This window comes from Arachis hypogaea, chromosome 13 (genome assembly GCF_003086295.3).
Source record: "Arachis hypogaea cultivar Tifrunner chromosome 13, arahy.Tifrunner.gnm2.J5K5, whole genome shotgun sequence".
NCBI lineage: Eukaryota > Viridiplantae > Streptophyta > Magnoliopsida > Fabales > Fabaceae > Arachis > Arachis hypogaea.
In genome coordinates this window covers 10,393,412-10,420,369 of record NC_092048.1, presented here as the reverse complement: position 1 = coordinate 10,420,369, position 26,958 = coordinate 10,393,412, and the positions used below count along the sequence as shown (strand labels likewise).

Genomic DNA, 26,958 nt, shown 5'->3' with positions numbered 1-26,958 from the left:
ACAGAAGAATGAGATCAAACTCTTGGTATAAAGTACTCACATATAGAATATATCCAAAATAAAATGATAAGATCTATAAAAAAATATTGATCACTGCTAATTATTCTTTTCCTCTTTTTATATTTGGCATCAAAAATCAACATTTGGCATTATCGTTGTTTAGTTCATAAAACCATAAAAATTCATCCAAATAATTGTTATATATAGAGAAGAACATTCAATGAAGAGAATTAAAAAAAATTGAAAAGGATAAATTATTGAAATAAAAAATTGAAGAAGAGGTTACGCGTTTTTATGGTTATTAGTGAAAACACAGAATGAAAAGAATATGTGGTGTTGTTAACGATGGAAATTTTTTTATTTAATACTTATTTTCAGTTGCTAAGTACATCAATTTAGATATTTAGTAGATATTTGCAGTTGCGATAATTATGATCCATCTTTTTATTATGAACTTTTTTGAATACTTATATGATAGTTATAAGGTAGTAGAGCTTTATCAATTATAGAAATAAAATTATATCGTGTTACTAATTTTCAGTGAATAATTCTATGGAAGTGGCGATCACTTTTTAATAAATAATTTAAATTTGTTTATGCTATTTATAGTCTTAAATTAATTTATTAAGTAGTTCAACTCTCCTATTATGAACGACATTTATTAAATCGGTAATGTTAGGAAGAAAAACAAAAACGATCTTATTTAGTATTTATTACAATTAATAAATATTAAATAAGACAATTTTTTATAATATTTTATTAATTTTTTTATTATTAAACATTTCCGTTATTAAATATAAGCTCAAATTAAAGCACCCAATAATAGTTAGATGTAATTTTCATTTTAGGTTTTAAAATTAGTGGACAAATCAATTTGATTAAAAAATATTCATTAAGATCTCAACTTTAAAATAATGTGAGCCATATTAATATTTAAGTGAATTTTAGGTGAATTTTTATTCACGATTTTTATATAATAATAATAATTAAATAACATCATGACATTATAATGGCTAATTGACATAGTCGATATAATTTTCAAAATTGAATCTTGTGATTTAATTAGTGTCAACTGAAAAATAATTAATGAACGCTCTTTCTATATATTGTTTCAAAAACCATGTGAATAGACAGAATGGGAATAAAAATTACAAGGATAATAATGAATAGGATTCCACTGTCCAGTAATTGATAGTACTCTACTACTCTACAACTTTCGTATAGGTAATATTCAAAAAATTCATAATAAAAAAAATAATAAGATTTGACACAATTTTTGATAATATTTTATTAATTTTTTTTGTACTAAATATTTTCATTATTAATATAAGCTCAAGTCAAAGCACCCAATAATACTTAAATGTAATTTTTATTTTAGGTTTTAAAATTAGTGAATAAGTCAATTTAATTAAAAAACGATTCATTAATAAGATCTCAACTTTAAAATAATGTGACCCATATTAATTAATATTTAAGTGAATTTTAGGTGAATTTTTATTCACGATTTTTATATAATAATAATTAAATAATATCATGACATTATAATGACTAATTAACATAATCAATAAAATTTTTAAAATTGAATGTTGTGATTTAATTGATGTCAACTAAAAAATAACTAATAAAGTCCGTCTATATATATTGTTCCAAAAATCATGTGAATAGACACAATGGTAGTGTTTGTTTTGAGGTATTAAGACAGAGATTGAGAGACTGAAACTCAATATTATGTTTGTTGGTTGAGAGACTGGTACTAAAATTTGTGTCTCTGTCTCTAAAATTTTAGTATTTTAGTACCTCCAAAAAGCAGGGACACAGGAGACTAAAATTTTTAGAAATAGAGACTGAAACTTTTATAACATTTTATACTTAAAATATCCTCATTTCAATTAATTAATTCCAATTTTACCTTTTGTATAAATTAAATTAGAGTTTTATTTTTGTTTCAATTTTTGTCACTCACTTTGCACCAAACAGAATAATGAGATTTATTTCAATCTCTATCTCTTAATCTCTATCTCTCAATCTCAGTCTTTCCATTTCTGTCTCTCCACTAAACGCTACCAATGTAACAAGGATAATAATGTATAGGATTCCACTTTCCTATATTTGATGGTACTCTACTACTCTACAAGACTACAACTATAATGTAGGTAGTAGTAAAAAAGTTCATAATAAAAAAAAATTAATAAGATTTGACAGGAAGTTCTACTTCTTTTGAAACACAAAGAGGTGAATTCTATGGTGCCTTTTATTATTGTGCCTAAATTGCCTAACTTGCTTTTATAAGTAAAAAATAAAATGTATAAAATAAAAATAAAATATTTAAAATTTATTAAATGTTATTTCTTTGCTTTTTTAGTAAGTTAGGCAACATGACTTAGGCACCATAGCATTCACCACACAAAGAATTTCATATGGTGTCATACTAGTATATCCTATGTTGCATTATTAATTAATTAATTCAATTATGGTGTATTTTATTTTTATAAATCATGTATGAAATAAAGCATAAGAAAGACGTACGGATTGTACCCCCTCTGCATATTTAAAGAACTGCTCAAGCTCTATGGATATATTATTACCCAAGCTCAACTACTCAAGCATTATTGTAACCTCTCTTTCTGTAACTTCTCTTTCTTTTTAAATATTAGAATATGAAACTCTCTTGCTCTTTGTGATCTCCTTCCGTTTTAAATAACACAATTTTTTATAATTTTTTATTATTTTTTTCGTACTAAACATTTTCAATATTAAATATAAATTCAAGTCAAAGCACCCAATAATAGTTAAATGTCATTTTTATTTTAGGTTTTAAAATTAGTGGATAAGTCAATTTAATTAAAAAATAATTTATTAATAAAATTTCTACTTTAAAATAATGTGACCCATATTAATTAATATTTAAGTGAATTTTAGGTGAATTTTTATTCACGATTTTTATATAATAATAATTAAATAACATCATGACATTATAATGACTAATTAATATAATCAATATAATTTTTAAAATTGAATGTTGTGATTTAATTGATGTGAACTAAAAAATAACTAATAAAGGCTGTCTATATATATTGTTCCAAAAACCATGTGAATAGACACAATGTGACAAGGATAATAATGTATAGGATTACACTTTCCTATATTTGATGGTACTCTACTACTCTACAACTATCATGTAGGTAGTAGTAAAAAAGTTCATAATAAAAAAAAATTAATAAGATTTGACAGGAAGTTCTACTTCTTTTGAAACACAAAGAATCTCATATGGTGTCATACTAATATATCATATGTTGCATTATTAATTAATTAATTCAATTATGGCGTATTTTATTTTTATAAATCATGTATGAAATAAAGCATAAGAAAGAGGTACGGATTGTACCCCCTCTTCATATTTAAAGAACTACTCAAGCTCAACTGCGCAAGCTCTAGGGATATATCATTACCCAAGCTCAACTACTCAAGCATTATTGTAACCTCTCTTTCTGTAACTTCTATTTCTTTTACAATTAGAATATGAAACTCTCTTGCTCTTTGTCATCTCCTTCCGTTTTAAATAAGACAATTTTTGATAATATTTTATTAATTTTTTTTGTACTAAACATTTCCATTATTAAATATAAGCTCAAGTCAAAGTATCCAATAATAATTAAATGTAATTTTTATTTTAGGTTTTAAAATTAGTGGATAAGTCAATTTAATTAAAAAATAATTCATTAATAAGATCCATACTTTAAAATAATGTGATCCATATTAATTAATATTTAAGTGAATTTTAGGTGAATTTTTATTCACAATTTTTATATAATAATAATTAAATAATATCATGACATTATAATGACTAATTAATATAACCAATATAATTTTTAAAATTGAATGTTGTGATTTAATTGATGTCAACTAAAAAATAACTAATAATGACTGTCTATATATATTGTTCCAAAAACCATGTGAATAGACACAATGTGACAAGGATAATAATGTATAGGATTTCACTTTCCTATATTTGATGGTACTCTACTACTCTACAACTATCATGTAGGTAGTAGTAAAAAAGTTCATAATAAAAAAAATTAATAATATTTGACAGTAAGTTCTACTTCTTTTGAAACACAAAGAATTTCATATGGTGTCATACTAATATATCCTATGTTGCATTATTAATTAATTAATTTAATTATGGTGTATTTTATTTTTATAAATCATGTATGAAATCAAGCATAAGAAAGAGGTACGGGTTGTACGCCCTCTGCATATTTAAAGAACTGCTCAAGCTCAACTGCTCAAGCTCTAGGGATATATCATTATCCAAGCTCAACTACTCAAGCATTATTGTAACCTCTCTTTCTGTAACTTCTCTTTCTTTTATAATTAGGATATGAAACTCTCTTGCTCTTTGTCATCTCTTTCCGTTTTAAATAAGACAATTTTTTATAATATTTTATTAATTTTTTTTGTACTAAACATTTCCATTATTAAATATAAACTCAAGTCAAAGTACCCAATAATAGTTAAATGTAATTTTTATTTTAGGTTTTAAGATAGAATAATTTATGAAACATTCAATTTATTATCATTTTTCTTCGTACAAAATTTAGAAGAAAAAGATATAATGATAAAAAATATAATTGTAAAAAATTAATTAAAAAACAATGAAAAAAAAAAGTAGTTATCTCTTTTAGTAATGTTTAATTAAGTATTTCAAAATATAATATATTAGCCTATATATCACTTACTTAAATACAACTATATCTCTTCTGTCCTTATCTGAATATCCGTGCTTATAAACAAAAGCACTTTTATTTAAAAGATAAAGTGTTTGCCGTCTTAATTAATTTCTTACTATGTTTCCAGTTGAGAGTAAAATAAATCAGCCTTTTTCACTTGTGAATAGTACAAGAAAGCATAATCAACCCATTGAACACTATTTACTAAACAAGTGACGAAATGCATTTATTAGAGACCATTAAAGTAGGTTGAAAGTTAGCTGTATCCTTGAATATTCATAACGCATTCAATGAAAGGTCATTCCATTTGCTTTGCGAGGAAATTGCTATACATGTACTTTAACAATGTCTTTTTTTTTCTCTGTGTAATATGTAGTCAGAAACAGGGTCCCTTGACCCATGTGATGTTCATAATTTCATTGTCCTGATATTATTCCTTACCCAAATAAACAAAGCATGTATATATTGAATTTATTGTTATAAGATAGTCTACTTATTCTACACCATCAGCACCATCAACACGACCCACACGAGGAACTTCAGGTGCACCTCTTTTCGGAGGTTTCAGATCCACCAACAATAATGGTGGGAATCTTAGTAAAAAATCACTCTTTTTATGACTAACTTTTCTTGTAACTGTTTCCTCACTTAACTAATTTTGTAAGTAGACAATCACAATAAAATAAAATAACAATAGATTGGTATTCAAATAAAAAAAATACCTTCTTGATGAGTCCTAACACCTTGACCTTCCATCCTTTCACTTTCTTTTTCAAAATTTCAAAATCTTTCCATCAAACAAATTTCATTCGTTATATGCTATTGAGATATATACTATTTGAGAATTATCAAACAAATTAAAATATACCTAAAGTTTATAATAATTACTTGAATAAATGCTAAATAGCTGAAGGAACTGAATATTATTGCCAATAAGGTAAAAAGAAAGCTAAAATATACATAAATCTAAACCATAATATCTATATCCTTAACGCTACCAACTACTAACATAACTGAAAAGAAAAAAGGCTTAATTATAAGCTATTCTTAAATCTGAATCTGTTAACACCCTTCTTGCAAATGTTACCTGAATCAATATTTTAATTTTTTTTGTTAAGATATGCTTAAATATAAATTTTAGCTTACTTTTAAAACAACTAAAATAATTATTTGATCAACCTTATCATCTAAATACAACAACAATTATAACATTAAAAAGGATAAGGATCATCTTATAAACAAAATTTATATAGTTAAATCCATTTTAAAATCCTTTTTTGTTGTTCTTTCTCACTGTTGCTCTCATAATAGCAAATTAAAGGTCTTGCCGAGGAAAAATTGATAAAAAAAAAAAAAAGCGTACATATAATAAGAAATAAAGTATGTACTATTTCATCACTCCTTCCCCTTTCTCTATAAGTCTATATAAAGGCTAAGACTTCACACTTCCCTATAATTCTTTACCCTTCTTTCTCCAATCATTCACACTTCTCCATATATCTTCTCCATTCATTTACACTTCTCCGTATATCTCAAGTTCTTTATCTCTCTCTCAAAACAATTATTAAAGAGAGCAAGAAGAGTAATTATAATGAAGTGTTCTTACTCAAAGTCTCTTGTTATTTGCCATTTCCTTCTGTTCCTCTTGCCAAAAAGATATAAGCCACATCTCTAACTATCTCTCAACTCCTTTTATAACTAACTTTTCTTGTAACTGTTTCCTCGCTTAACTAATTTCAAATTTGTATGATTAGGTAGGAGCAGAGTTGGTTCGCACCTTTATGCTGATGTTCGCCAGAACAGCGGTGGCAATAATTAACGAGAAGACCAATGGATTGGAAAGTCTGATGGGCTGCGCTGTCATCACCGGCTTGCAGTGGCGGTGATCATCCTCTCCACCGGACACATATCCGGTGCTCATCTCAACCCTGCTGTCACCATTTCCTTTGCTGCTTTGAAGCACTTCCCATGAAAGAATGTAAGAACTCGTGATATATAATATTGAAAGCAGTGACAACAAACATGAGATTAAAGCTGATGAATGATGATGAATTCTAAAGCAAAAGCTTGGCCATATCCTCCACCCCCCAATGAATGGATGATACACTCCCTTCAGTGCAAATGCGGCACACACTGATGCCAATATCTGTGCCTGCATGCATGCCATATATATTTTAGTGAACATTCACATGCATTCCATATATAGATAGATCACTGAGTTCTTACCTTCTTCCAAGGGAAGTGCTTTAAGGCAGCAAATGATACGGTGACAGCGGGGTTCAGATGAGCACCGGATATGTGTCCGGTGGACAGGATGATCACCGTCACCGCAAGACGACAGCGCAGCCCATCAGACTTTCCAATCCATTGGTCTTCTCGTTTGTTATTGCCGCCGTTGTTCCGGCGAACATCAGCATAAATGTGCCAACGAAGTCTGCTCCTACCTAATCATACAAATTTGAAATTAGTTGAGGAAACAGTTACAAGAAAAGTTAGTTATGAAAGGAGTGATTTTTTACTAAGACCCCACCATTATTGTTGATGGATCTGAAACCTCCGAAGAGAGGTGCACCTGGAGTCCCTCGTGTGGCTCGTGTTGATGGCGCTGATGGGATTTCCTCATTATTATAATTCTCCATTATTATTACTCCTCTCAATCTCTTTAATAATTGTTTTGTTCTGTTCTTTAGCTGATTATTCAAGTAGTTCTTGTTCTGTTCTTTGGTGTGAATAGAGCCTTCTCTCTGAATTGATAAAAAACAGTCTGATTGCAATTTATGAGTTATGCATGAATGTAGGCCTCATATACTAAATAGGAAGTTACCCTTTCAAGAGAAATTTTTGAATATTCTAATAAAATAATTAGAGTGTGCTTGATATATGGGATAATCTCCTTGAATTATAGTAATACTGGATTAAATTACATGAATTTAGTGTTATTGTATTATTATATTTAGTGATACTCAGAAAGATTTATACTTTTCTGGGGTCAAGAGTGGTTCAAACTTCAAAGCATTTACGATAATAAATCAACAAAAGCAACATATGTGCAAAATGCCTGCATTCAACGGAGACATTGCAGCTTGTTATTCTACTGGTTGAAAATGAAATCCCTGAAATGGGAAAGCCATAACAAGCTAATGACAATGGCAAGTAGCATGAGCAAATGGAGAGTTGGAGAAAAAGAAACAGTGCGTTCCTGCTTCCATTCTGCACTCTTGTGCTTTTTCTTCTTTGTGTAGAACCACCCCATTTTTTTCTTTTTTGTCACTCACTCATAAGCACACCAGTGCATGTAATCTGAGGTTTATTATATAAGAGGTGATTGGACTTTTAGTTTGCTTCTGATGGTTGGATTTGGCATATATTCTTTGAGTGTAACTTCTGTTGTGTCCTACCAACAGGGTTTTGCTTTGTACAATGGTTGCATCTTCCAAGAGTAGTTTCTTGATTGAGAAGGATGAGAACAATCACACACTTGGAGGTCAAAAAAGGGACTCTTCAGTTACCTTCAAGATTGAGGCTTTATACTCCCAAGAAATTTTGAATAGTGAATTAGAAAGGGTAACACAAAAGCACAACCACCAATACTTAGGCCTATCTTGATCTAGCTTATTATATATATATAAATGATCATTTAAACATCATCCAAAATTAGGCTTATTATATATGCATAATTTCTTGTATAACTAAGAGCTCACAACCCTTGCAAGATGCCTGAACAAGTGTGTCTTTGGCTTTATGACCCACCATTCTTTTGCTTGTTCAGTTGGTCCTTTTTATGACCATAGGCCACCATTTTACAATTATATAAATTATTCCCTTAAACGTTTTGAAATAGATGGAGTCTCCTTCTCTTGCTATTGGGATTAACCAGTGGTAAATTTCCTCATACAACAACAATAAAATAGAAACACAGCAACAAGACCTGCCAATCTCTTTTCTCCAACAAGAGAAACTTTAAGATTCATTGAATTGGGTAATATATGTTCTCTTGGTACATCAATTAGGTAGTATTTACATTTACATTACACCCTGCTGAGAACAAAAACCAACTCAGGGTTGTTCCAGCAGGTGAACAATGAAAAATTCCAAAGGGATTATAGGGAGGCATAAATAAGTCCGTTCTCATTCGTTAGCCTTTCTGCTACCATCGACACTACTTGATGAGCTGTCCTGAACACTATGTGACGATGAACACCTACCTAATGAACTCCCTTCTGACCTCAATGGCTTGCTGCATTTCCTTTTTCCTGACGATAAATCCTGCAAAACCCGAAATTCAAGCACAAAACACCACTTGAATACAGTACTTGTTCAATAACAGCCATTAGTTAATAGTTACCATATTGAGAAAACAACGCTAACCTGATCTGCAGAAGATCCAGGAGTCTTCAACTCAAGGTTTGTGGTGACATCATTTGAAGCCTCACTTTTTTCTGCTTTGCTCTCCCTATCCCTGGGTGGTTTGTTTCTGGTGTCATGTTTACTTGACAAATGGGACCGAGTACCTGGATGAGACGGTGGAGATACATACTGGGCAGATTGTTGTTCAACAAGGGTATTTGGTGCTAAATAAGGAACAAATGTTGAACAGGGGTTAGGGATGACAGACGGATTTTGATTAGCAAAGAATGGGTATGGTTGCAAGGGAATTGAACCCGGAGGGACAGCCATTGGCATTGGGTATGGGTATGATGGTGGAGCCATCATAACTGAATGATCCATTGCAGTCCAAGGAAACATGTTCCTCAGTCGCTGCTGATACTGATTATTCAAGTTTTCAATATCTGTTTTAAGAGAAGCCTTCTCTTCCCTGAGATCGTTTTTCTCTTGAGCCAACTGAAAATTGAATATGATAAAATTATTCCTTTATTGTTTTCAGGTAATGAATGCATCAAATCTAGAAGAGGAAATATTACTTCACGAGATTCTTCATTTAGTGCAGCATATTCATCTTTGAGTTTACCAACTTGAGAAGTAAGATCCTTCAGCAATTGAATTGTATCACCAAGAATGGTTGCTTTGTCATTTTTAGGCCTATCAGGGTCTGAAATTTAGATAGTGATTTTAAGAGAAGTGCCGTCTCATCTGTTCTTAGCATCAAATGACTAGCATATGAATAAATTATAAAGAAACCACGTGCAACAAATTCTGATCCATTCATCAGCATATAATTTCTGTGATGTCAAGTTGAAAATAATAAATTCCAACTTATTTCTTTACAAAGTATTACTAACATTATACAAATTTGAAAACACAAGCAAAATTCATTGTTCCTAAAACATACAACAGGTACACTAAAGTTCTTCATGGGAAAACCAGTACCGAGAGAAAAGTAAAACAAAACAACTAAATTTCTAATTCATATACAGAAAGCAGGGTTCAAAGAAGGAAAGTATTTTATAGAAAAAAATACGTGGAGAATTCTGAACAAGTGAATAATTGCGAGTGCTTTCAACAAAATCCAAACTAATGTGAGGCTTTCGCTATTAGTAGATTATTTAATGAAGGAGTCCCTATGTAAATCATTAGAAAGTCAGGAAGAATAGCAACAAATTAACAGAATATGCCAAGAAGCCATGGAAGTTTTGGTAGTCTACTCAATTTTTCTTATTTTCAGAAGTAAGATGGTGGAGGTACCTACCCAAAATGCTGCCGAGTTCTACAAATTGTTCATTGAGTCGATCCCTCCTTATTTTTTCTCGGTCAGCCTTTTGAGACTTTCTTGCAGCTGTACCATCCATTGGTTCAAATTAGATGCTGCAGATACATAAGATTGAAAAATGAAGTAAATTAACCAAAGGTTACATTATTTGGTTCTACTTTGGAGGAGACAAACCATAATAATCAAATTACAGTTCAAGCATCAATTTTAGCCACATCTGAACACATTCTAGATAACAAAATTTAGTTTCACAGAATTATAACCTAAACTCAAAGTAACTCGGTCATGTGGCGCTTATCAGTTTATTCAGTTATAATCAGCTGTATTTACAACCCTCTCAAGATTTTTTTTTTCTCCCATTTAAAACCGTTTGCAGTGTTCTGGTCTATGATTTTTAAGCAATAGACACAGGAACATCTCAATGAAATCTATTACTGGTGAGGGCCACAAAAAATCAACAATTTCTAGTAACAAGATAATCTACTAAAGCTATCAAGCAGGAAAAGGTCAAGATCTAATTTTTCTGACTCCTGAGTTAAAAACTTATTTGATTTCAATCTCGAATACCATGTCATCAATTCAAAAACCCTTTACAACAAAGCACATTCATGCAGTTACTTGCAAAGCTTCAATATGTCTAACAATGTAAAATCAAGTAGCTAATCACAATACAAATTTAGGATTAAATAGATCATCAATTTTACTCCATTGACCAATGGGTCACACACAAAACCTAACTTACATGGAATTTAAGCGACTCTAGGGCTTCAACTCTAGTATTTTTAAAGCACAAAGCTCAAATTTTCAAACCCAGAACCAATTTGCCGAACTAACAATGAGCTAGGATCAAGCAAAAATGAAAATTAACATAGGAACAGCACCAAAACCCATTTCAATTAATCCATAAAGATTGGAACTTGAAACAGTAAGACAATAATTTTGCATGCAGAATTGGGTATTGGATGGAATCAAAACTATTCAAGTGTTTAGAAAATTTTCGTGATCAAATGGTAAAAAAGAATGTCTTGTTGATGAAGGAACAACAAATATAGAAGCAGCATGAATAAGAAAAGGTGTTGCTGAGAGAATTTACCTGGATTACAGGGAAGAGGGTGCTACGGTGTGTTGGGATTCTTATCTACAATTTTTTGCCCAAAATGAAATCGTCGTATTCTGGTCTTTTGTTGGTCCGAGTTGTGAGTTGTGACCTTCAAAGAAAGAGAGAGAGAGAGAAGAGTGAAACGGTAGGTCGTTTTGTGAGTGGATAGGAACAAACGACGGTTTTGTGACGTCGTATATAGAAAAAAGAACCATTAATAATTTCAATTAGGTGTTTATTAATAGGATGTATTCAGATAAAAATAAAAATTTAATTTTAATGTATTTTCCGTATAAATAATTTTATAAATGTATCTAATTATATAATATTATGTGAGTAAAAATAATTATTTTTATATTAATTGTGTTAATAATTATAAAAAATTTTAGAAAATTAAATATAATATAAACCAACTCAGTTAATTTTTTTTTAATTTTAAAATTTGAAAAATTAGAGTAATAGAAAGTTGTTTTAATTTTTTTTATATATAACTAGCTTATTTTTCAACTAGTTGACTATATAATTAAAAATTTTCAAATAATTTCACGTACTTGATTATAAAAGAAATTTTTGATTGAGAAACTTTTTCTTATATTACTTATTTATCTTTTATTCTTATTTTGAAATATTATTACTCTACAAAGTGTATAGAACTGTTTTCTTTTTTCACATTGTTTATTTATTTTAATTAATATTTTTTAAATAATTGCTAAAAGGATATATGAACGATTACTCGTCTAAAATTTGTTGTGACTAGTGAACTTAGCTTGCTTCCTATATGATAAAAATGTAAATTTTGTTTATACACATGATTTATATAGATTTAATATCGGTTCTCTAAAATATAATTAGCGATTTAGAGTATGCTTTTATTATATATTATCGTTGTATTTGTAAAGGTACATTATTTTATAAACGACACACTAAAATAATTTGCATGTTGACAACAAACTTAAAAAAGAAGTCTTATCACTTGTATTTTTGTAGTATATATTATATTGTGAAATGGTAAACGAAGTATTTGACTTTGGAATTGTGATGATATATACATTGATAGTGATAAGGTTCCTTTTTCAAAGAAAATGATAATCTTGTTTCATTATTGGTACTTTCTAAATGTATAGAAGGGAAGATCTTGTGTCATTAGATTCCAGCATGAGTTATTCTATTCGTTCTTTTTTCTTTATTTGTAAGTTGATGGATTGATGCCATGATGGTTATATATTAAAGTACAGGATGAATGATAAGCATCAAGTTTTCTTTTCTTTTATTTTTATTTTTCGATTATTAATATGCTTAATACTTTATACATATATATTCTTTGTTTCAAGTTGAGTTGCCATGCATGTTTGATTGAAACTATGTTTGACCCAAAAAAAATGAACTAATAGAATTACAATTTTACTATACTATTTGAATAAGGTGACTATTTTGATAAAAACACTAAAGATATTTTTTTTAGTCGTTTACATATGTTATAATATTATTAGACATTTTTATTAAATCAGTTAATAATTTATTTTTTAATAAATCAGAACAAAATTAATTTATTATAGCAACAATAATCAATTTATACAATTTAAATCGAATTATGTTTAAATTTTTTGATAAAAAGATAAATATATCCATAACTTTTGTTTTGCAGACATTTAAATCTCTAAAAAATTAAAAATATAATTAGGTCTCTAGAAAAAAAATAGTGGAAACTTAGGTGCGGTCGACTTCACGTGAAGTTGATACCTGAGAGCCATTAGATAATTTGACTGATTTGATTAAATTTTTATCTAATAGCTCTCAGATAACTTCACATGAAGTCGACCACCTGAGTTTTCACAAAAAAAAAAAAAAAAAACTGTCCTAGCTCTAGCGTCTCTTTCTTCTCCCTTTCTAGCGGAAGCTCGAGCTCCTCATCTCTTTGCTCATTAGCTCTTGCAATGTCAAGTTTTCTCCATCTCTCACCTTGGGTCTCGCACCCAAGGTCTCCGTCACTTTCGTGTCATCAATCGTCACCGTCTCGCACTCAGTCGTGCTTGCACGTCTTCTCTGAATTCGTCGTCACCGGCGGCAGAAGTAGCCGGTCCCAAAACTGGTTGTTGAAACCAAATAGAGATGGGCAAGTCTCCCTTGACAATTTCATAATGGAACTACCTTCAGAGGAGCAGATAAGATTGATCAAGAAAGTAACACTGTTGCTGTACCTCCAAACATAGATACAAAGTCTGAATCCAGTAGAGAACTTATCCCAATTTCTATTTATGGTCCACATGTCATAAAAAGTAACTCCACATCAGCTTTTGCGTCATAAACAGTAAATAGGAACTCAAAGCATCTCTCTCTTCTCCATTAGGAGGAACTAACTTTAGTCCCTGTTGTGGTCCCACTTAATTAATTAATTAAAATACTTGTAATTAATGTAATTAATTTTTTTAATAATGTAATTTAAATATTTAAATTTAAAAATAATTCATTATTAAAAGATATTAATATTAAATAAATTCATATATAACAATAATACACAATAAATAATTCGGGATTACACTAATTTGTAAAATTACTTAATACAAAAAAAAATATAATTAAACTTGGAAGAAAAATAATAGTAGCAGAACTTTGATTTCGTAAACTTGGAAGAAGATAAAGAAGAGTAGTAGATAATGTGAGAATAGAAGTATATCTAAGTAGTATATATAGAGTAACAAAATATTAATTTATTAACAATAACGGTAACATAGTAACGGCTAGTTTCTAATGACTATTTTTACAACAGCTAGTTTTGTAACGGCTAAATTAATATAATAATATAAATATAAATAATATTTAATATTAATTATGATATAAATAATTAATATAAAGTATTAATTAAATAAAAATTTAATTATTTAATTATTATAATTATTAATAAATTAATTATAACTTAATTACTTAATTAATTATTAGTTAATTAATTAATAGAAATTATTAATTAAATAAAAATATTAATATTTAATTTAATTAGTCATTATAATTATTATTAAATTATTTATTATTTAATTATATAATATAATTATTTAATTAATTAATATAATTATTTAATTAATTAATATTTTATATAATTATTTATTTTTTATTTTACTTGCCACTTGGCAATTATATATTGGTTAATGGGAGTCGGGACTCCCTCTTCTCTCTCTCTTCTTGAAAAAAGTGAAGGAACTCACTTTAGTTCCTCTAACGGTTCAATTCCTTTTTTCTCTTACTAAAATAGTAATTGGGCTTCTCCATTGGAGATGCTCTAAGACCATCTCCAGTAAAAAACTTATTTCAATCCCTATTTATGGTCCACCTGTCATAAAAAGTAACTCCACATCAAATTTTGCGTCATAACCAATAAATAAAAACTCAAAGAATCTCTCTCTTCTCCATTAGAAGTAACTAACTTTAATCCCTATTGTGGTCTCACTTAATTAATTAATTAAAATAATTAAAATTAATATAATTATTATTTTTTATAATAATATTATTTAAATTTATAAATTCAAAATAATTTAATATTATAAAATATTAAAATAAATAACTTAAATTTGATTAGTATTTTAAATTTTATAAATAAAAATAAATAATCCAACTAAAAATTATTTTATAATATATAAAAATTAAATTTATTTTTTATGTAAAATAAATTTAATTAATTATGATTTAATATAACAATATAAATAATATTTGATATTGATTTAAAATAATTATTTATATTAATTATAATTTAATATAACTAATTATTAAATAATTAATATAAATAATTAATTAAATAGATATATAAGTATTTAATATATATATTTAATATATTTTTTATTTAATATATATTTTTTATTAACAACCAATAAAATCATGCCATGTGGTAACTGGTAAATGACTCATTTCAGTCTCTATTTATGGCTCATTTCAGTCCCTATTTATGACTCACCTTCACCTGTCATAAAAAGTGACTCCACATCAGATTTTGCATCATAACTAATAAATAGGAACTATTTATTGGTTGTTGCAAGTCCCTGCTTAGAGGGACTCTCAACCTTGATCCCATGAAGAGTCCTCCTTCTCTTTTCACTCCAATGATAATTGAGTCCCCATATGTCAGAAGAGGAACTCTATTTTTTAGCATTGGAGTTGCTCTAAGACTTTAATTTTATAGCCAAATTGTGTCACTTATTTATATCACTAAGTAGAAATATATGTCCAAATGCAAATGCAGTATAATAAACTATCATAGAAATTCCTAACAGTTTAACACCATGATATTTACATAGCCTCTTTAGTAGTTAGCTATCTTAAATATTTACAAAAGCTTTGAATTATCTATGATAATTTTATAAAATTCCACCATAAACATTCAGAATGTACCAAAGAATTTTGTTGTGTATTTGTGTGACAGTGAGCATCTAATGTTCCTTAAGATTTGTCATATCACGTGACATTCTCTTGTTGGCCTATATCCTTAATGATGATTTAAAATTTCATTTTGTTTAAATTATTTTGCCAATTACCTCAGCAAACTTGACTTTGATAAGTAGCACAATATGATATGTACTCTCGAAACGAATGGGTACTAAGATTTGGGCAAATGCCATTTAGCTTGGAAACTCAATTGTTGACCAAAAATTGACAAGTTTGGAACTTGATTTAACCAAGAACATGATAAACGAAGGAACAAAAACTGCACAAAGTCAAGGTATATACAGGCTCACACAAGTTTTTTGCTGAAGGATTAGGCATATCCAAATCTTGCAAGTTTTGTATGTGCAGATATTGTACTGCAAACTTGACTGGGCAGGAGATGTTATGTTATCTATCTGAAGTGATAAGTTGCAAGAAAACACAAGACCTTATATTGACACAAACTTCAATTGCATCAGAGCATGTCAATTTGAAAACGAAGCAGGGAATAAAACTCGACATATTAGGAGCGATTTGTCATCATTGTCCAGCACGAGATGCCACAGATGATACAAATCCTCCATAGTAACAGCATTAGATGTCTCAACTAGAATGTGGCAACTAACATATTACATATTCAGACAGGCCATACTTGCCATCAAATCATTTTTGAACAATTCTTTCTTTCAAAAATAAATAAGTAAAACCATGGTCTTTCTACAAAATAACGATATAAGGCTTTTCATTAGGCCTCTAATCTCTTTGACTGGTGGTGGTAGTAGGAGTCCATCTTGTCAAGACTTGCTGGATTTCATCAGTGCTTCACAATCTCTTCTTGCGGAGGCAGGCTCCCCTTCACACCGAGCAAGCTCCTTTTCCATTTCTGCTACCTTCCCCTCAGCTTTCTTTCTGACGCTTCTCTCCTCATTCAGCTCAGATTCAAGTTCGGACACCTGTTTCCGAATCACTTCCATTTTCTCAACGAATAACTTAACACCCATGATGCCTTGCTGAAATAGTCCCTGCAGAAAGCTACAGAGATCCATGTGTCCCATGCTGTGGCTGATGAGACCATTGGAATCCAATGCGTGACCCTGGACGCAGGAGGGAAGCCCTGCTCCGTCCCCTTCAAAACCACACAAATGAGGAGGAGTAGGAGTAGGACTATTCTCCACCAACACCCGTTGATTTTTCCTCTGCTCAGGGGTAGATGTGACAAACTGCTTCCTCTTTTCAACTCCCCCTGCCACTTCAACTACCTGTTTTGAGTTAGGGACATCTGCAACAAACAGCACTTAGACCATATGGTAGCGAAGCAGATAAAGTTATAATCACAGTTTGAACCGGAAATACTTAAATGCGCTTACGCAAAGGGCTTATTTTGGTGTTAAGGGAAAAGTAAAAGGCACATTGGAGTGGTTCTTTCAATCTTTGGAGTTTATCAACCAAGTCTTTCTCCCAAGGAGACAAGCTTGAACATTGAGGTGGTTTGGGAGACTGTATCATCCGAGTCCAGTACAGTGGAAACTTTGGCTTCTTGTTTTCACCTTCTACCTTCAACTCGGAAGAACTGGTTCGAAAACAAGGATTTTGGTTTGTCCTTCATGCGCACGAATGGAAACCCAACTCATCTTTTCCTTATCTTTAACTACCTGAAAGAAGTAGAAGAAAGCGGCAACACTGGGAGCAAGACGAAAGGATTGACAGAGATTCTCGAAGCTTCGGGGTGAAGTTGAGTGGGAGCGACATTGAAGTTGGAAATCGGAGAAAGGAAGTCTGAGACCGAAGTGGGTGAAGATGATCTCATAGAGGTAGAAGAAATCATGGTTATGATCATGGAGATGAAGGGTTGAGAAACAAACGCGCTCAGAGGGAGTGCAAGGTAGAAATGAAACAGTAGAGGGATCAAGTGTGGGTTGAAGGAAGTTGAAAGGGTTGAGGTTGGAGGACTGTGTGTTTAAGACTTGAGGGTCCACCCAGTCCCACTTAGTACCAAAATTTTCGGAACGGAGAGGGGGAATGAGGATAGCGAAGCTGGGAGACGAAGAATGATTTTAGAAGGGAGTACGCAGTAGGATTGGATTTGAGAAATGTAACAACCTGGCTGAAAAAGAAGCAAAGATTGAAGATATTTCTATGCATCTTTCTTAGGAGGGAGTGTGGTACATGTAGTTGGACTGTTGGAGTGTTGGGGAAAGAGTCCTTACAACTTCATGTTTGGGTTTTAGGAGGGAAAATAGAAAGGAAAAGAAAAAAAGTGATCGTATTCAATGCTCTGAAATCCCATACGAAAAATTGGAAACCTGGGACCATGGGCTGTATTCAATGATCTGTATTTTGTTTTCTTTTTTTTTTTTCCTGTCAAACCTGGGACCATGGGCTGGCCCAGATCGAGAAACACCTGAATACACTCAGAAACCCAGACTCATTCATCTAGTTTCATCATTTTGCTGCCGTGGTTCCTCATGGTGGCACATTTAAATGTTTTTTCTACATACATGAAAACAGAGTGAAAATGTACCAATAATATCAAAATTACATCTTTACTCTTTATTTAATAGAGATTGTAAAATTTTTAAATTTATTCTTTTTAAAATCTCAAAACACATCTCTCTTATTTTTTAGTTTCAAAAAAAATATTTTTGTTAATAAAGATATATATTAAAATTTTAAAAATTAATTTAAATGATTTTTTTTCTCTTAAAAATAATTTAAATATATTAATAAATTATAATTTATATATAATATAGATAAGTATATTAATATAATTTTATTCTATTATAAAACTTTTTTTATTTAAAACAATTTTTTTTATTATTTAACGGATTTGACTTATTTTTTATATATAGATAAGTATATTAATATAGTTTATACATGAAAAGTTAGGCTTAATTTATCTATTTAACACGGTTCCATTCAATTAATTAAATTAAATTATCAATAAACATAAAAGGCAATTATTTAAAGGGGATAAGTATTGTTTTGGTCTCTCACATTGAGGGTCAGAATCGAAACTGTCTCTGGTGTATATTTTTATTTAAAATCATCCTTAAAGTCGTATTTAAATTTAAAATCGTCATTTCTAATAAATTTTTTTAATTTATTCCTAAACTACCCCTATAAAAAAATTATAAAATTTTTAAAAAAATAAAAGAAAACGCGTGGGGGTGGAGGGAGGGTATTCAAAGGGGAGGGGAGGGAAAGGAGGAAGGGGGAAGGGGAAGGGGGAGGAGGAACAGCTCCGGCGTCGAAGAGAGAGAGGAGGGGAAGTGGAAGAAGCTGGAGAAGAAGAGGAAGAAAATGAAGGGGACGCAGGTTCGAGGTGGGGGGAAGGGGAAAGGACGTGGGGTGGGGGTGGGGGGAAGGGGAGAGGGGGAGGAGGAGGGGGAAGGGGAAAGGGGGAGGGGGACGGCGACGGCGAAGCTTGGAGCCGCCGTCGCTGTGGTGGTCCCGTCGTCGTTGGAGATCGCCGCCTCTGCTTCGTCGCCTCGCCGCCTCTGTCTCGCCGTCTCTGCTCGCCGCTGTCTCTGCTCACCGCCTCGCCGCCTCTGCCTCGCCTCTGCTTTCTTGCTTCTGTTTGGTGTTCTTTCTGTTTCTGTTTGGTGTTGTTTCTGTTTCTGTTTGGTGGTGGTGGTTGTGGTTGTGGTTGTGGTTGTGGTTGTGGTTGAGGTTGTGGTGGTGGTGGTGGTGGTGGTTGTGGTGTTGGTGTTAGTGTTGGTTGTGGTGGTGCTGTTGGTGTTGGTGATGGTGGTGGAGGAGGTAATTGTGTTGGTAGTAGTGAGGGTATTTTTGTCCAAAAAAAATTAAAAGGACGATTTTAATACGAAAAAAAACGTTAAGAATGATTCTAAATCGAAAATTACGATGGGAACGGTTTCGATTCGGAGCCTCAACGTTAGGACCAAAACAATACTTATTCCCTATTTAAAACTATGGTTTTTATTAAGTATATTTACTATTATGATTACCACGAATAGTGCCATTTTAAAATTAAGATGAGTCACTGATATAGTAAATAAGTCATAATTCGCTGTCATAAGCTAAACACTCTCCAATGCACTGTGTTGTACTTGTCCTAAACCAAACTCGCTTCACTCAAAACTATTTACAAAAAAGTAACTTAGAAAAATAAAACAAAATTAGAATTTATATTTAAGAATGCATCATCTTGTAACACTTTAATTTTATGGCCAAATTGTGTCACTTATTTATATCACTAAGTAGAAATATATGTCAAATACAGTATAATAAACTATCATAAAAGTTCCTAACACCATGGTATTTACATAACCTATTTATTAGTTAGCTATCTTAAATATTTATAAAGGCTTTGAAAGTTTAAATTATCTATGATGATTTTATAAAAGTCCACATAAACATATTCAGAATGTACCAAAGAATTTTGTTGTGTATTTGTGTGACAGTGAGCATTTAACGTTCCTTAAGATTTATCGTATCACGTGACATTTTCTATACTCATTCGTTGGATTTAGTGCTAAAACCAGCATTTGTTCTTCTTAAACAATTGAATTATATTCAAATAATATATATACACCTTATAGTAACATAAAATTAAGGGCAAAAAACCATATTGAGCCAGAGCAAGAAACTTGTAACCAAAATGCGCCAAATACAATTTCGTTTCAGCAATGAGCCAAAGTGTATTTTAATACAATTCGAACCAAGCTGGTTCGAATTGCACTCCTTCATAATTCGAACCAAGATGGTTCGATTTAGTGTTCTACGTTTTTGAATAATTCGAACCAAGATGGTTCGAACTTCTCCCATACATAATTCGAACCAGTAAAGTTCGAACTTCTCTGATACATAATTCGAACCAGGGTGGTTCGAATTATGCTTTGTATTCGAGTCCATGTAATTCGAACCAGGTCGGTTCGAATTACTCCTAATGCACTCCTTCATAATTCGAACCAGGCTGGTTCGAATTATGTGTGATTCGACTATAAAAGGAGTTCGAATCACCCTCATTCGAACCATTATCCCTCCCCCCTACCCCACAAAATCTCAGAGAAAACGACCCAGATTCTCTCCGAGAAAGACCTGAACGGACGAGTCTGCTGATGGAGGACGATCCGGCACGGTTATATCGGTTGGACGGAGTCGCTCATATAGCCGGGGTCATCAACGACGAGGTTAGTACGGAAATTTTTTTTTATTCAAGCGTTAGTTGTGCGTTAGTGGTTTTGTATCTTAGTTAGATGGTACTTTATGTTAGTGGTTTATGTAGGCGGTTTAGGTGAGGGGATCTTGTAGGTGGTTTATGATAGTGGTTTAAGCTAGCGGTATAAGTTAGTGGTTTATGTTAGTGGTTTAGGGTGGTGGTTTAGGGTAGTGGTTTTTGTTAGTGGTTTAAGTCAGTGGTTTTTGGTAGTGGTTTATGTTGGTGGTTTATGTTAGTGGTTTTTGTTAGCGGTTTTTGCAAGCGGTTTTTTTATGTGGTTTATGGTAGTTGTTTAATGCTAGGTGGTTTAAGTAAGCCGGTTTATTGAATTTGTTTCTTGTTAATGGGTCTCGTTAATTGTGGTATATGCTAGCGGTTTAGTTGTGTGGTTTAGGGTTTGTTTTCCAGTTAGTTATCTTTCATGTAATGTTATGCTGTTTAATTTAGAAAAATGGTTAATGTAAACCTGTTTATGGAAACCGTTTTATGTAAACCCGTTTACGTAGACCGGTTTACTGTGAACCGGTTTATGTGAACCGGTTTACTGTAAAACCTGTGTAGTTATATATCTCAGTATGCGGTTCTTTTCATGCGCAGCCCGAGCGATGCATTAGGAGCATGAGGCGGCAGCAGGGCATGCGTCTTGATGACAGATACGTTCCATACTTGCAGATGGCAGGGCTATACCATCTTGCAAGGCTGAACGACCGGTGGTTCCGGCTAGACGAGGCGCTCGTCAGTGCATTCGTGGAGAGATGGCGTCCCGAGACGCACACTTTTCATATGCCGTTCGGAGAGTGCACGATCACACTCCAGGACGTGGCATACCAGCTGGGTTTGCCAGTCGATGGCCGTTACGTGAGCGGGTGCTTGTCAGAGTTCCATATATACATCGATGGAGGCCGTCCACCCTGGGTCTGGTTCCAGGAGTTGCTAGGAGTTATACCTCCTCCCAGTCAGGTTCAGAAGTACGCAGTGAACTGCAGCTGGTTTCAGGAGACCTTTGGTGAGTGCCCTGAGGATGCAGATGATGACACTGTTCGCCGATATGTCCGTGCGTACATCATGATGTTGCTAGGCACGCAGTTGTTTGCGGACAAGTCTGGCAACCGGATTCACATTAGATGGCTTCCATATGTAGCGAGGCTGGAGGAGCTGGGTACGTACAGCTGGGGTTCGGCAGCACTGGCCTGGTTGTACCGGTGCATGTGCAGAGTGGCAAACAGACATGTTGTGAAGTTAGCGGGCCCGCTCCAGCTACTGCAGTCTTGGATCTTTTGGCGGTTTCCTCAGTTTAGGCCTGCAGGATATGAGACGTTCAGCTGGCCGTTGGCGTCGAGGTACTATACTGGGCCTATTCTTTTTCAATATGACTTAGAGAATTGCGTGTATGTTAATACTCTATTGCATAATGTAAACACAGATATTAGTATATGTAACTCATGTGTATGGTGCAGATGGGCAGGTTACAACCCTTCCGGTAGCGAGAAGGGTCCGAGAGTGCGGTCGTGGAGGCTTAGGATAGACCGGTTACAGTCCAGGGAGGTTAGTCTGCTAATTAATAACTGATGCATTTTAGTTAAATATTTTACACTTGGGTCGTACAGTTGCCCTGATAAGGGTCGGTTTGTTCTGCAGTTTATATGGATGCCGTACAGTAGCCCCGACGTACTTCAGGTGTTGCACCCGGAGGTTTTGGAGCCTCGGCACATGGCGGTGTGGCGCAGTGTGACCGCGCTGATCTACTTTGCTGTCATAGAGTGGCATCAGATAGATCGTGTTCTTCCTCAGTTTGGAGGGGTACAGGCCCCTCCGCGTCCCGCCTTGAACATCGACTTTCTGATGTCCAAGGACGGGAGAGGCGGCGATCGATGGTTCCCCTCTTCCATGCCGAAGTGGCATGCATACTGGGACGCTCGTCATGACAGTGTATTGAGGTTCGAGATTGTTGCCGACCCTGGACCGTCTCATCAGTTCCTTCAGTGGTGGAGTCAGTTTGGGAAGAGGTTCTTGGCCCCGGACATTGAGCTGGGGGATCCGAGATCAGTTCCTATACCAGTTGAGGCCTCACAGCGGGGTCCGGGGCGAGTGCCTGACATGGATCCTCCGGATGACGTGCCTGACAGGCGCAGGGTTGAGAGGAGGATGGGTGTAGGGACACGGAGGAGCCAGCGTCAGTTCAGGTGGCCGGATCATACGGCGAGGATTGGTGCTGACCATGGGGACGACGATGACGACCAGCCGGGCCACGTTGGAGAAGGCACACACGATGGAGGTACTAGTACACACGATGGCGGTCATGGAGGTGAGTGGTATGGCACAGGGCTCGGTGACGGGGCTGATACTGGTGACGCTGGACCTGGACCGGGCCCGCTTGGAGATTACTTCGTTGGTGTGCCAGCGGATGATCAGGCTGAGCAGGGTGGTACACCTTGGCGCATATCAGGATCACAGTGGGCAGACTTTGTTGGGTCAGACTCGTTTGTTGGGGACTTCGGGAGTCCACGCTTCCTAGATGAGATCACCGCCATCATGCAGGCTGAGGTGACCCCCCGCAGAGCTGGCCAGACCTCAGGGATCCAGGCCCCCTTAGATGTTGATCTGAACGAGCCTCCATCCTCATCCGCTGGTCAGCAGTTTCGTCTTGGAGGTACCCCTACATCCGCCTTCACCGCTGCATCAGAGTCTATCGCAGGATCGTCTGCAGCACCGTTGCGTGTTGCGCCACCAGTACAGCCTGCTCCGCAGGAGGAGGAGGATGAGATAGAGGATGAGGAGCCGCTTGTCCGTCGAGGTCAGAGGGCACGGGTAGCACCTCGCTGTGGTACTGGTTCGCATCTGTTTAGATGAGTCACATTTCATGTATTTTGTTTCCTCTATTTCAGTCATGTATGATAGTTAGGTGTAGTTTTCTTGTTATGTAGTGCTCTGTTTATGTATGTTGTTCCTAACTATTTGTATTAAATGAAACATGATAAGGTATAATGATTTTGTTTAGTTATTAAAATGAGGATCAACGAGTCCTGTAGCATAACTTCTAATGAAAGACAACATATTCATTACTACTCACAAATACCAAAGTTCAATGCATTAATCTCAACAAGTTACATTCGTGGTCAAGCAATGCATCTAACAAGACAACTTAAATGTAAATAACACTAACAATAACATCATGGAAACTAATTTCGCCCTGTCTGAGACGATCCTACTACCTGTGGGCATCTACGTCTAGTGTGTCCGGGTTGGCGACAAAGGCCACACCGTTTTGGCCTGTTTGGATCTGCGTCATCCATATTCGTCCGTATCCTTGTGGATCTAGGCCTACCCTCTCTCGCACGCCTTCTGTTTGGGTCCGGAATCACCGTGGGCCCATCGTAGGGTGGCCAGAAGCCCTCCGGGATTGGAGGTGTGAATCCCATCCGATAGACATTGAACACCGAGCTAATCTGATAGACGCTATGAACATAGGAGTTCCAGCTCACACGTGCGTAGGCACAGCATGCAAGTGCGTGCTGACACGGGAAATGAAGCGCCTGAAAGTACCCACAGTCACATGTCCGGGAGGCAAGCGATACTCGGTAAGTACCCAATGAGAAAGTACCAGTCGGAGTGGTCTCCGCTACGGTGAACTCGGAGTTATCACGGTCATACAACGTCACCGTGAAGCACCTGGCCGTCTTCAAGTTGGCCTCAATACACTTCACCAAATGCTGACTGAACTGCTGTCCGGTGCCCATCTGGGCCTCAGCCTCTCACCCCTTGCGAACAAAGAGTTCGGCCAGCCTACCATATGTTGCCTTCACCAGGGATGCTACAGGAAGATTTCTTACACCCTTCAGGATTGAGTTCACACACTCGGAGATATTCGTCGTCATGTGACCGAATCTCCTCCCCTCATCGCGATGCTGCGTCCACAAGGAGTAATCAATACGGTTCGCCCACTCACACATCGCCTGGTCTTCAGACCGCAGTATATCAAACCAGTAATCAAACTCAACCTCAGTCTTCGCGTACGCTGCATTCACGAGAAGCCTCCTAGCGTCTTTGCCCTTGAAGGTAAGGGCGAAATTAGCCGCTACGTGTCGTATGCAGAATGCACGGTACGCAGATGGTGGTAACCAACCTCCGTCCGGGGCCTCAAGCGCAGACTTGATACCGTTGTGCCTATCCGATATAACCAGCAGACCGGGCTGCGGGGTCACGTGCTGCCGTAGGTGCGAGAGAAAGAATGTCCACGACTCCGCATTCTCACCCTCTACTAGTGCGAATGCGACAGGTAGAATGTTGGAGTTCCCGTCCTGTGCAATCGCAATGAGCAACGTTCCCCCATACTTACCATATAGATGTGTGCCGTCAATGCTGACTAGCGGCTTGCAATGCCGGAATGCCTCGATGCACGGAGGGAAAGTCCAGAAAAGTCTGTGGAAATAAGCTTGAGACTCGTCCACCTGTCCTCCAACTAGAACCGGGCTCGTCCTGAGGACCGCAACAGTACCAGGCATCGTCAGCTGGACACCCAACACCCACCTAGGTATCTCGCTGTATGACTCATCCCAGTCACCGTAGATGATGCCAACGGCCTTCTGCTTCGCCATCCAAACCCTCCTGTAAGTCGGCCTAAAACCAAAATGCGCTGCCGTGGCGTTCAGGAGCACCTTGATGCTAACCGATGCGTCAGCCCTGACCATTGGCATAATGAACGCCGAAATCACAGAATGATCCAAACTTCTGTGATCACTTGATATGGATGTGGCCAGGCAAGTGTGAGGGCCATTGTACCGTTTGACCTCCCAAATGCCCTTGCGCTTCCGGAGACTGAGCCGAATCAACCATGTGCACCCATTCCCGAACTCGGAACACTTGCCCACATACCGGCGGTGATCGGACTCCACCACCTTGTACTGTACCCCTCGCCGGATGCTGTAAGTCTTCACACTTAACAGGGCCTCATCTTTATCCTGGAATTGCTGACCAACCTGGAACTCTGTGAGACCAGCATTTCCTTCCGCATCTCTAGCTCCGAATCCAACAGGGTGACCTAGCGCAACCTCATGCGTCATGGCGTCCAGGTCCAGAGAAGAAAAATATGGTGGATACTGCTGTGTGCCAGAGCTAGAACCACCGCCAGCCAAAGCAGGCCCAGCCGCTTGAACCTCGTCCCCGCTATCATCCTCAATCGTTTCGGGCTCAACGTCGTCCTCATCAGGATCACCCAATTCTCCGTCTCCGACGCCAACCGGTGGAACGCCCTGTAAAGCGTTTGCCAGAACATCAAAGGATCCTACCTCGTCGCGGACGCCGTCATTCAAATCAACAGCAAATGACGGAGAGGCGACAAGTTGGGCCGCTGGCTCGTAAACTGGGACGGAGGAAGAAGCCACAGCAGCCATCGAACTGGAGCCAGCTGCCGTGGCTACATTGGCGGTATTCCGGTTCGAACCCCCTGAGCTGGATACCACATCAACCAGCTTTGCCAGCAACTCTGGTGTGCGGACCTCCGGAAACTGCCTCCGACAAAGAAACATGACTTGGAGGTCCTCATCACTACCAATCGTCAGACAATCATACTTCACCGTATCGTGCAGGATCGTGACTGGAATGCGATAGAAAAACTTCTTAATCCGCTTCGCACCTTCCAGGCCAAGTTTCATCAGCACAGCTCTAACCAAGTCATCATAGCTTGTCGTTCGATTCACCACAATATAGAGAGGATTCTTATCTGTGAACTTCACTCCGGACCGAGTTTTCCTCTTGATGGATCCTTTGTGGTGTACCAAAACAGCAAAACTCTCCTCCTCACTAGCCATCTTACGTCCTCTAATGAGAGCAATTCACGTTTACAGCGTTTATATAGAGCTCTGATTCGTACTAA

At 35.3% G+C, this 26,958-nt stretch overlaps 2 protein-coding genes and 1 pseudogene across 2 annotated transcripts; all 3 read right to left on the bottom strand.

Annotated features, from left to right (window-relative positions):
• LOC112732607 (aquaporin NIP6-1-like) overlaps nucleotides 1–7,369 on the bottom strand; it is a 93,943-nt pseudogene extending 86,574 nt beyond the window's left edge.
• Nucleotides 7,370–8,669: 1,300 nt separating this feature from the next.
• LOC112737123 (transcription factor bHLH121) lies at nucleotides 8,670–11,683 on the bottom strand. Its single transcript, XM_025786896.3, has 5 exons — nucleotides 11,492–11,683; nucleotides 10,378–10,493; nucleotides 9,653–9,780; nucleotides 9,099–9,572; nucleotides 8,670–8,996 (listed from the first exon to the last, which is right to left on the bottom strand). The coding sequence occupies exons 2-5, from the start codon at nucleotides 10,475–10,477 to the stop codon at nucleotides 8,859–8,861; spliced, it is 840 nt and encodes a 279-aa protein (XP_025642681.1). The 5' UTR covers nucleotides 10,478–10,493; nucleotides 11,492–11,683; the 3' UTR covers nucleotides 8,670–8,858.
• Nucleotides 11,684–16,358: 4,675 nt separating this feature from the next.
• LOC112737122 (uncharacterized) lies at nucleotides 16,359–18,109 on the bottom strand. Its single transcript, XM_025786894.3, has 2 exons — nucleotides 17,272–18,109; nucleotides 16,359–17,183 (listed from the first exon to the last, which is right to left on the bottom strand). Exons 1-2 carry the CDS (start codon nucleotides 17,408–17,410, stop codon nucleotides 16,699–16,701), a joined length of 624 nt encoding a protein of 207 aa, XP_025642679.1. The 5' UTR covers nucleotides 17,411–18,109; the 3' UTR covers nucleotides 16,359–16,698.
• Between the last annotated feature and the right edge of the window lie 8,849 nt (nucleotides 18,110–26,958).